The sequence below is a fragment of the Scyliorhinus canicula genome, chromosome 3 (assembly GCF_902713615.1).
Source record: "Scyliorhinus canicula chromosome 3, sScyCan1.1, whole genome shotgun sequence".
NCBI classification, from domain to species: Eukaryota; Metazoa; Chordata; class Chondrichthyes; order Carcharhiniformes; family Scyliorhinidae; genus Scyliorhinus; species Scyliorhinus canicula.
In genome coordinates, this window is record NC_052148.1 from 21293900 (window position 1) to 21305364 (window position 11465).

Below are 11465 nucleotides of genomic sequence, written 5' to 3' on the forward strand. Positions count from 1 at the left end.
AGCATAGGTGGTTGTTTTTGACCAGTGCATACTCAGTGGGCCGAATGGCTTTTTCTGTGCCGTATGACTCTATGACTATGACTCTATGACGATAGCAAAACATATCCCCTTTAAATTCACAACTGAAACCGTTACAGTCAGGCCGGGAGTGATAGAACAAGGGAGTAACTTTTACCCCTCCTCACATGGTCATAACACAAATTTTAATCCTGAAACATCAACCTCTAATTTTTGGACTATGTCCACTAATGAGACACTGCCTTCAAAGCGGCTGTTTAGCTCACTGGGCTAAATCGCTGGCTTTGAAAGCAGACCAAGGCAAGCCAGCAGCACGGTTCGATTCCCGTAACAGCCTCCCCGAACAGGCGCCGGAATGTGGCGACTAGGGGCTTTTCACAGTAACTTCATTTGAAGCCTACTCGTGACAATAAGCGATTTTCATTCATTTCATTTCAAACCACGGCTGCTTACACCTGGCCTCAGGCAAGCACAATATTCTGGTGAACTGCTGAGATCTCTGCATTGGACCATCTGAACAAAAGCCCATGCAACTGTTTTAATATATAATGCCCATCGGTGGTTGATGGTCTTTCTTTTGTGCATTTGTTGGTGTCAATCTGTTACCTGTTCAGGTGAGTCCAGTTGTTCAGTTTCTGCTGGGTTGAATTGGCTGGTGTGTAGTTGTGCATCTCAACCAGTTTGGGGAAATGAAACTTCACCACTTCAGCGATTAAAACTGGAATCAAAGTACAGTAAATTTCAGACCGCATAGACAGAAACTATGGAGTAACGCTGAACTCACAATACAGGCACAAAACCTGCCCATTCTCCTAAATTCACAATATAGAAGGGATTGACTGGAATTTGGAATGTATTTTTGTCTCCTGCTCGCCTGAAGGCACTTATTCCTTGCTGGGCTGCAGTTTTGTGGAAGCAGGCAGCCCCACCCTAATGAATTACTTCTCGTTCATGAGTTTACAGTATGATACTCTGGCAGACTGACAAACATAAGGAGTTACCACAGTCTCCAAACCGACCCTTCCCTGAGGAACGTACCCATTGGACACTTTCCAGATGCTGATTTTCATGACTTTCAATGCCACTCACCCCGGCAAATCCAGCAGAATGTAATTCTGTACAATGCCCACTTTTTATGATGGAAAATACACACATATGAGAGAGGATGTACTGCGTGGGAGTGCAGCAATGAACTGAATAGAAGACAGGAGCTGACAGCAATAATTTGTCCATCAACATCATGAAATTTCAAGTCCCCATTGGAAACAGACAGAAAACAAAACAGCTGATTCAGTGGGAACACAGATAGTTTGAGTCTTTGGAGGAATTGCTCAACACAATTTACTGTAATGTCGGTATTCTGGAGTGAGGCTGAAGAGCTTTCTTCATCCAAACTCACCAACAATTCAAACACTACATCAAAGGAGTTTATATTAACTCCGCATGGTAGTTTTAAAAAATGTTAAACTCTATTATAAAATGCTGTAACAGGTTAGTCCTGTTGCTTCACAGCACCAGGGACCCGGATACGATTCCCGTCTTGGGTCACTGTCTGTGTGGAGTCTGCACGTCCTCCCCGTGCCTGCGTGGGTTTCCTCCGGGTGCTCCGGTTTCCTCCCACAGGTCCCCAGATGACGTGCTTGTTAGGTGAATTGGACTTTCTGAATCTCCCTCAGGCGCCGGAATGTGGCGACTCGGGGATTTTCACAGTAACTTCATTGCAGTGTTAATGAAAGCCTACTTGTGACACTAATAAAGATTATGGAGGCGATTCTCCGATATGGCGGCCAGGTGTTCGCACCGTCGTGAACGCACCTCGGAGAATCACGCGCCGGCGTCGGGGCATCGTGGCACGGTTGCACCGATTCTCCGGCCCGGGGCAGGGCTCGGAGAATCGTCCCCTATTATTGTAACAGCAGTAGTATTGCCAGAATGTGCAGTTTATTTGCCATTCAACAGCAAAGGCTCGATAGGCCAAATGGCCTCCTGCACTGTATCAATTTCTGATTCTATGAAATTCGCGCTGTTGATTTTTGTTGTTATTTCAGTGAATGGTCTTAGCCCTTAAAACATTGCGATACCTCCTGACGATAATCAATTTAAATTCTCAGGTCCTCGAGGATGTCAGATTTAGCATCATCTGAAAGTTTCTGTAGTTGCTGATGTATTTGCATTTTATCCCTGCAGTAAGTTTTTGCTTTGGGAAGCTAATGGTGTTTTCATGTTTGGACAGAATCCAACAGTACATTGAGGAGACTATTCGGCCCATCGTGCTGGTGCTGGTTCTTTGAAAGAACTATCCAATTCGCTTCACTTCCCTTGCTCTTTCCCCATAGGTCTCACTGAAACGACGGAGGTTGAAGGGTGACTGATAGAGGTCTACAAAATTATGAGGGACGTAGACTGAGTGGATAGTCAGAGACTTTTTCTCAGGGTAGAGAGGTCAAATACTAGGGTGCAAGGTTTAGAGGAGATGTACAAGGCAAGTTTTTTTACAAAGAGGGTAGTGGGTGCCTGGAACTCACTGCCGGAGGAGGTGGTGGAAGCAGGGACGATAGAGACGTTTAAGGGGCATCTCGACAAATACATGATTAGGATGGGAATAGAGGGATACGGACCCCGGAAGTGTAGAAGATTTTAGTTTAGATGGGTAGCATGGTCGGAGCAGGCTTGGAGGGCTGAAGGGCCTGTTCCTGTGCTGTTCTTTTCTTTTTTCTTTGTTCTTTGTCTGCAAAGTCTTAATTTTCAAGTATATTTCTTGTGTCCTTTTGAAAGTTACTGCTCAATTTGCTTCAGGCAGTGAATTTAGATCATAACAACTCACTGTATAAATATATTTCTCCTCATGTCCCCTCAAGCAGACCAAGCAGGCCAGCAGCACGGTTCGATTCCCGTAACAGCCTCCCCGAACAGGCGCCGGAATGTGGCGACTAGGGGCTTTTCACAGTAACTACATTTGAAGCCTACTCGTGACAATAAGCGATTTTCATTTCATTTCAAATTCTTATGCCAATTGCCTTAAATCAGTGTTCATCTGTTACAACCTCCTTTCCAGTTGAAACTGTTTATCGCTATTTACTCTATCAAAGCCCATTGTAATTGTGATCACCTCCTTTCTGTGAAGGATGCCGAAAAGATTTACCAAAATGATTTCAGGGATGGGGGATTTTAGCTACAAGATTAGGTTGGAGAAACTGGGATTGTTCTGCCTGGAGCAAAGGAGGCTAAATTTGATACATGTACAAGATTATGTCAGAATTAGATAAAGTAGACAAAGTGAAGCTGTTCCCATCACATAATGGCACAAGGACCATGTGAGATATACGGGAGGGGGTGAGAACGTGAGGAAGAATTTTTTTCTCCAGTAAGTGGTAACAATCTGGAACTTGCTGCCCAGGAACGTGGTGGAACCAGAAACAATCAATGATTTCAAAGGGAAATTGGATGGGCACTTAAGGTAAATAAACAAAGTGGATTATGGGGATAGAATGGGGGAAAGAACTGATTGGATTGCTTTACAGAGATTTGGTGGACGGAATGACCTCCTTGCACCATTATATCTCTCTGACTACTAAATCTCCCTTTAAACTTCTGGAGAGAACACTTCTAACTTCTCTAGTCTCTCTCCATAAACTAAGTTCCTCATCCCTTGTTCTATTCAGGTAAACCATTATAGAACATAGAACATAGAACAGTACAGCACAGAACAGGCCCTTCGGCCCTCAATGTTGTGCCGAGCCATGATCACCCTACTCAAACCCACGTATCCACCCTATACCCGTAACCCAACAACCCCCCCCCCCTTAACCTTACTTTTATTAGGACACTACGGGCAATTTAGTATGGCCAATCCACCTAACCCGCACATCTTTGGACTGTGGGAGGAAACCGGAGCACCCGGAGGAAACCCACGCACACAGGGGGAGGACGTGCAGACTCCACACAGACAGTGACCCAGCCGGGAATCGAACCTTGGACCCTGGAGCTGTGAAGCATTTATGCTAACCACCATGCTACCCTGCTGCCCCTAATTCCTGCACCCCGACACAGAAATGTTTGAAGCAAACTGATTTAAACTATGAAAAGTGAGGTTCTAGAAATGTTTTTCCTAATGAAGCTCAATGCATTTACAAAATAATAGAATTATTGCTTTACTTTCTAATGAATGGGAAAATATGCTTAATTTCAGTAACAATATTTACTTACGTGATTGTAGCAAGTTCTTACAGCAAGATATGCTTCAAGTAATCTACTATGTTGTGTTATATATTTTGAGTGGTATATGTGTGTAAATATATAAGTGCAAATATATGCAATCACTGTGTATGTATACATGATACATATATATTTGTATTAATGTGTATATGTGAGTTTGTATCTGTGTGTGTACAAGTATGTGTGCATAATTTATGCATCTGTGTCAATTCTGATGAAAGAAACCTGAAATGTTAATTGTTTTTTATCTCCATAGGTGCTGCTAGACCTGCTGAGTGTTTCTTGCATTATTCATTTTTTCTTTCTGATTTTTAGAAATCCGCAATATTTTCCTTTTTTGTCTGTGCCTATGTAAGATTGTGTATGTGTGTCTACAAATATGTTTATTTGTGCCTATCATCCTCCGGTCAAATCAGCCATCCCTCTCAAAGGGGAAAGCAGCCTATGGTCATCAGGGACTATGGCCACTTTACTTTACCATGTGTGTCTGCGACCCATTATATGTTTTTATCTGTGCCTATTATTTGCATATGTAGGTATGTTTGAGCAAACACCTGTTGCTGTATGGCTGAGTATGTTAATCGTGTCTCTATATGTAAGCATGTCTGTTTTCATAATGTGTGCTAAACGTGTGCCTGTACACGTGAACATGTACTCAGCATCTGAGCGCAGCATGCACGTGTGTGTTAAGCCTGCGTGGGTCTCCTCCGGGTGCTCAGGTTTCTTCCCACAAGTCCCAAAAGACGTGCTGTTCGGTGAATTGGACATTCTGAATTCTCCCTCTGTGTACCCGAACAGGAGTCGGAATGTGGCGACTAGGGGCTTTTTGGCAGTAACTTCATTGCAGTGTTAATGTAAGCCTACTTGTGACACCAATAAAGATTATTATCGTTGCATGCAATGTGTGTTTCATGTGTTTCTGCACCTGTGTGTGTGTGTGTGCAGATTGCCAACATCTGCCCTTGCGTTTTCCTTTGCTGTGTTTGCAATCAGGTTAAAGCCAGTGACGGTTTAAAAAATAAATCACAGGGGAAATGGTGTGGGATGGGCATGGGGGTGAAGTTGCCAATTTGACTGGTTGGTTAGCTCTCTCTCGGTCTCGGTGGGCCCCACATTCACCTCCATCACTGAAATCCCTGGCGATGTTGCGCTTGGCTCTGGACAGGTGGATGGTGTCCACCCAGGAGTACAGGTCCTGCAGGCTCTCCTCATCCATCCCTGCTGTCATGCCGGCTCTCCCACACACACACCTCCAAACTATTCACAAACACTTCTCGGTGCTAAACCCCCCAAAAAAACAACAACGAACTGGCCGTCCGACTTTCACCGACCACAGAACGGGGCGGGCAGGCGATTCCCTTCCTTGGTCACCTGCGGAGGGACGCCATGTTGTTTTTCCCGCATTGTCATGGTAACCGACCTTCTCGCCACACTTCCGGTGGGCGGCAACCTGGGACTTGTAGTTTCCGTCCCGGGTAACCCGCCCCCCGGGAGGCTGGACGGAGGCGCCGCGGGAAACTACAACCCCCGACAGGCTTTGTGCCTCCAGTGAATGGACGCCGCTGCCAGCTTGAGGCCGTTCTGCCCATCCTGCCTGTGTTGGTTGATTGAAGACAAAAGGAACTGCGTTATCCCAGTGCCACCCACCCAACAAAAATAGCAAACAAACACGTGCTCCCCTTCCCCAACCACTTCTTAAGGGGTACAACTCGTAAACAACATTTAAAATTTATTATTCCATGGGATATGTAAGCATTGCTGACAAGGCCGGCATTTGCTGCCCATTCCTTGATGCCCCTTGAACTGAGAGACTTGCTCAGCTATTCCAGAGGGCAGTTAAATGTCAATCACAATACTGTGAGTCTTGAGTCATATGTAGGCCAAATCAAGGAAGGATAGCAGATTTCCTTTTCTGAAGGACATTAATCAATCAGATTGAATTTCATAGAATTTACAGTACATAAGGAGGCCATTCGGCCCATCGAGTCTGCACCAGCCCTTGGAAAGCGCATCCTACTTAAGGCCATATCTCCACCCTATCTCCATAACCCAGTTACCCCACCTAACCTTTTTGGACGCTTTAGCATGGCCAATCCACCTAACCTGACCAAAATGGGCACAGTGCAATAGATCACTGATGCACACTGTTTTAATGATATGGTTCTGACTAAAGGTCACTGACCTTTAGCTCTGCTTTCCTCTAAACAGTCGTGAACTGCTCTGCTGAGTATTTCCAGCTACTTTTTACTAAAGGTATAGGGTGGCATTCTCTGTGGGCCGACCTCAAAAGCGATAAAGGCGGAGAATTGGTCTAGAATCGTGAGTGCCAGGCACACGCCAGATTGCCACGCTCAGGTGCCTCGGCAGCAGTGTCAATGCGTTCTACTCGGCACGTACAGTAAACGGCGTTTGCATATCAGTAACAGGCCTGACACAGTATTCTCTGGGGCCTCCGCGATGCTCCACCTCCGCCGGGGGGGGGGGGGGGGGAGAATTATCGACGGCAAGTTTCACTTGTGGTTTTAATAATCGGGAAACGGGCGCCGGGGATGATGAGGAAGAGAGAGGAGGTAGGACACGCAGGGGCTGCCGGTCCTCAGGGCTGGCAGAGGGGAGGGGGTTGGTGGGCCTGGCCCCTCCGCCAGGCCTGGGTGGGGGGGCGGGGGCCAGTGGTGGGGCGGGGGGGGGGGGGGGGGGCAGCGGGGGTGAATAGGGGATGGCCGTAAGGAAAATGCTGGAATCCATTATTAAAAATGTGATAAAAGGACTCTTAGAAAATAATGGTAGGATTAGGCAGAATCAACGTGGATGTATGAAAGGGAAATCATGCTTGACAAGCCCGGTGGAGTTTCTTCAGGATGTAACTAGCAGAATAAATAGCTGTGGATGTGACAGATTCGCAACTTCAGAAGGCTTTCATGGAGATCCCACACAAGAGGTTAGTAAGCAAAATTAGAGCTCATGATAATATATATCATGGTAATATATTGGCATGGTTTGAGAATTGGTTAATGGGCAAAAAACAACGGGTAGGAATAAACGTGCCATTCTCAGGTTGGCAGGCTGTAACTAGTGGGGTACTGGAAGGTCAGCTCTTGGGTCCCAGCATTACACAATCTACATCACTGATTTTGATGTGAGGAGCAAATGTAATGTTTCCAAGTTTGCTGATGACACAAAACTGTTGGCAATATGAGCTGTGAGGAGAATCCAGGAAAGATTCACAAGGATTTGGACAGACTAAGTGATTGGGCAAGAACATGGCAGATGGAATTTTTCTTTTTATTCATTCACTGGATATTGGTGTCACTGGCCCCAGGCTGTAGCATTCATTGCCCAACCAAAATTCCTCTTGAACCGCTGCAGTCCATGTGGGTAGGTACACCCACAATGCTGTTAGGGTGGGAGTTCCAGGATGTTGTCCCAGCGACAGTGAAGGAACAGCAATATATTTCCAAGTCAGGATGGTGAGTGACTTGGAGGGGAACCTCCAGGTGGTGGGGTGCCCAGGTATCTGCCACTCTTGTCCTTCGAGATGGTAGTGGTCATGGGTTTGGAAGGTGCTGTCAAAGGAGCTTTGCTGAGCTCCTGTCAAACCTGCTCCCGACCAAAATGGGGCTGTTCACATGATGTTACGATGGGTGACCAATTAAAGCAGGAAACGCACCGATCGGTTGGGTTTGCAGTTTGCGGATGCGGGAATGTGTCGGACGTTAGGCCCGATGGTGACCCGGCGGAAGGTTGGAAAACTGTAGCGGCGGCTCCCAGTAGTTGTGGGGGAGGCTGAGGGAGCTGGCTGCAATCATTAAAATAACTATCCTGTTATCTGGCAGTGGCCTCAGCACTCGAAGTCCATGGATTGCAGGAAGCTAAGTCAGGTGGGCGCACTTCCCTCCTCCATTTCTCAGATGAGTGCCTGGGAGCCCTGGTGGAATAGGTATGTGCCAGGCGGCAAAATCTAATGCACAGGGATGGCAAGAGAAGGCCGCCCCATCTGACGAAAAATGCCTGGACAGCGGCCTCCGTCCAGGTCAGTGGGCATGATGTGGAGCACTGCATGTGGCTACAGCACTGAAATAAGTTCAATGATCTACAGTTGGCAAGGGTGAGTACAGAGTTGGCAGCACGGTAGCATTGTGGATAGCACAATGGCTTCACAGCTCCAGGGTCTCAGGTTCAATTCCGGCTTGGGTCACTGTCTGTGCGGAGTCTGCACATCCTCCCCGTGTGTGCGTGGGTTTCCTCCGGGTGCTCCGGTTTCCTCCCACAGTCCAAAGATGTGCAGGTTAGGTGGATTGGCCATGATAAATTGCCCTTAGTGTCCAAAATTGCACTTAATGTTGGGTGGGGTTACTGGGTTATTGGGATAGGGTGGAGGTGTTGAACTTGGGTAGGGTGCTCTTTCCAAGAGCCGGTGCAGACTTGATGGGCCAAATGGCCTCCTTCTGCACTGTAAATTCTATGATCTATGATATGTGAAGAACACGGTTGATGGTAAACGCTGGGTTATGTAGCCACTTGGGTTGGCCACTTCCCAACTTAAAATGGAGATTCGCAAAGAACGCAGGGAAAATTGAACAGTATGAGAAAACAAGCAGTTTGCAGAGGTCTTCTGTATATTCGAGTTGCAGAAAGCAGACAGCATTGAAACCAGCAATCTGAATTTTAATGAGCAATTCCCAGGCACAATAGCAACAGGTAGGATAATTGAGGTAAAACCAGACTTCTCGGCGCCAGCAGGAGTTCAAGACAAAAAAGGCTAACGAGCACCCAAGGACCACCCAGCGATCAGGAAACAGCCCCAGTATTGGGGAATTCAAACCGATCGATTGGTACGTGATCCAATCGATTGGAGTCAGGTACGGGTCCGCCCAAAAGGGTGCGAAGCCCCTGGGGCCTATAAAAGACAGGTCGCAAGTTCAATTCGCTCTCTTGGCAGTTTCTCTCGATAGACTTCTCGGCAGGGTCACGCAGCAGACTGAAACAACACTTGACCCTGAACTGCCTTGCAGCTGCACCAACAAGTAAGTGTCCAGTCAACGCACGCTAAGAGATAGTCGCTCCTGACCCTTAGTCCGTACCAGCTGGAAGTCTGCAGTCTCAGGGTTAAACAAGAGGCCATTGTTCCCTGACCCAGTGGGTTCCTTTTCCAGAAGATAAGTATTGGCCTGCAGTGGTAGAAGTAGCTTAGTTTTGTAGTATTTATGCATGAGTAGCGATTGACTGTGTATATAATAAATGTGTTTTGATTTGAACCTTACTAACTGGTGTACTGAGTCATTGATCAGCACTTGAACTTGAACCTCGTGGTGGTATCATAAAGATACCTGGCGACTCTAGAGCAAGGGAATAAAACAGAGCCAATTGAGTGTAAAGCACACTCACCAAAACGAGCAACAGTTATTCCAAATGCCAGAAAGGACACTCGGGAAAAATTGCCCTCAACTGCATTTTACAATTTTATATTGTCATATTATGCACCCATGCACATCATGAGGTAAAAATAGGCAGTAACAGACACCCAGGTGAGCCATTCAACATACAGGAATGAACACAACCAATCACCAGACAGAACACCAGAGGGGGGCTTCCAACTATAAAACACATGAGGCATCAGCACTCCGCCTCTTTCCATTGGTGACAACTGTAGTGACAGTCAGGGTGTATATATCAGTCAGCACCTTCTACACGTGGCTCAGAGCTAGCCTGGTCTAGTAAGTTAGAATTTGTACACTTAGAGTAGTAGAGTGTCAACCCACAGCCAGCTGTGTGTATTGTTACAGAAGTTCAATAAATCGTATTGAACCAACGCCTACGTTTGGTGTCTGCTTTATCGTTCATCTGCATCCAGTTGCAGTCCGTGTTACCCCAGGGTGAATAACACAACATATATAATGTGAGGAAAGTTTTTAAATCCAGAAAGTGATGTCCCAGACGTTTAGTGATGATTTTAAATAAAATAGACAACAATGAAGTCAACTAGAAGTACACTTAACTAAAACAATGGCTACAGACGGCAGCACTAACTTTATCCAGTTCCTTTATTTCATTCAGAGCTAATTTTCCCCAAACTTCCACAATATCTTCCAGGTCTTTAAGAACTATAAACAAAATCCAGTAACAGTTACCACACCAGGCAGTTATATATTTTTGCTTCTGATATTGGACAAAACACCTGGCTATACATGGGAGGTTTTCTTCACAGACATGGTTTGGTGGGAGTTCAAACAACTATTCCTGTTGTTGGCTGAGGTTTCGAACAGCTACCCTTGCATAAGTTGAATGCTTCTGAAATACAGTTTTTCCTTTTTGGTCTTCCCTTCTGTGAACTAGCCACCTCAGAAGTCAAATCTTATTACCTCCATTTTGTGAATCTACCTTTTAGAATTTTAATGCAAACTTCACACCTTGTCCTGACCTTTGAACCCTTTGTGTTCTATTCCACATTGTTACCAATTTGCCTTAAGTAAACATCTGTTTGCTGTGTTGTTAGGCACATCAACATATTAAAAGCATTAATTTTATTGACACAACCAAACTGTTCCCTGCCTTTAAGTCGTTCTATTGTCCAATAGTTTTTGGAAATATATAACCAGCAGAGAACATTCCGATTTATTAGATATTCCTGATATTTCAGTGCCATATATTTTTCCTGACACATGGAGCTGTGCGGAGAAGTAATAAAAATCTGCAATTAAAACTCTAATGATGATCCAGAAACCATTGATGATCATCGTAAAAACATGTCTACTTCACTAAGGAAATCTGCTATCGGGCCGACATGTGACTCCTAAATGGCCAATAAATGCCAGCCCAGTCAGTGACACCCACATTTCATGAATGAATAGAAACAATCGGCCAGGGCCGGTCGATTCAGGAAGGAGCGGAGCATGAGAAGCAGATAGCCTCATTGGCGGTGGAGCTGGCAGTGATGCAAGAAAGCCAGAAGAGGCTGAGAGAGAAGGTAGGGGACATGGAGAACTGCTCCAGGAAGCGAAATGTGAGGATTTTTTGAATGCCTGAAGGTATTGAAGGTGCGGAGGCCGGCGTGTATGTGGCGAGTAACCTGGGGAGGTTGGTGGGGAAGGGGCCCTTTGATTGGCCACTCGAGATGAACCGAGCGAACAGGCGTTGAGGACGACTTGCAGGTGGGCGGGCCGCTGTGGGCAGTGGTGGTGCGACGGCATCGCTTTTTGGATGAAGAAAAGATCCTACAATTGGCGAGGCAGACC

The 11465-nt window shown here is 46.1% G+C and overlaps 1 protein-coding gene across 1 annotated transcript in view; it reads right to left on the bottom strand.

Annotated features, from left to right (window-relative positions):
• Positions 1 to 5622, bottom strand: part of LOC119963850 (sperm flagellar protein 1-like) — a 124169-nt gene extending 118547 nt beyond the window's left edge. Inside the window, exons 1-2 of the mRNA XM_038793204.1 lie at positions 5353 to 5622; positions 625 to 736 (exon numbers count right to left, since the gene is read on the bottom strand). Of these exons, the coding sequence (XP_038649132.1) occupies positions 625 to 736; positions 5353 to 5461 (221 nt within the window). The 5' untranslated portion in view covers positions 5462 to 5622. The remainder of the gene's footprint in view (positions 1 to 624; positions 737 to 5352) is intronic.
• Positions 5623 to 11465: the final 5843 nt, after the last annotated feature.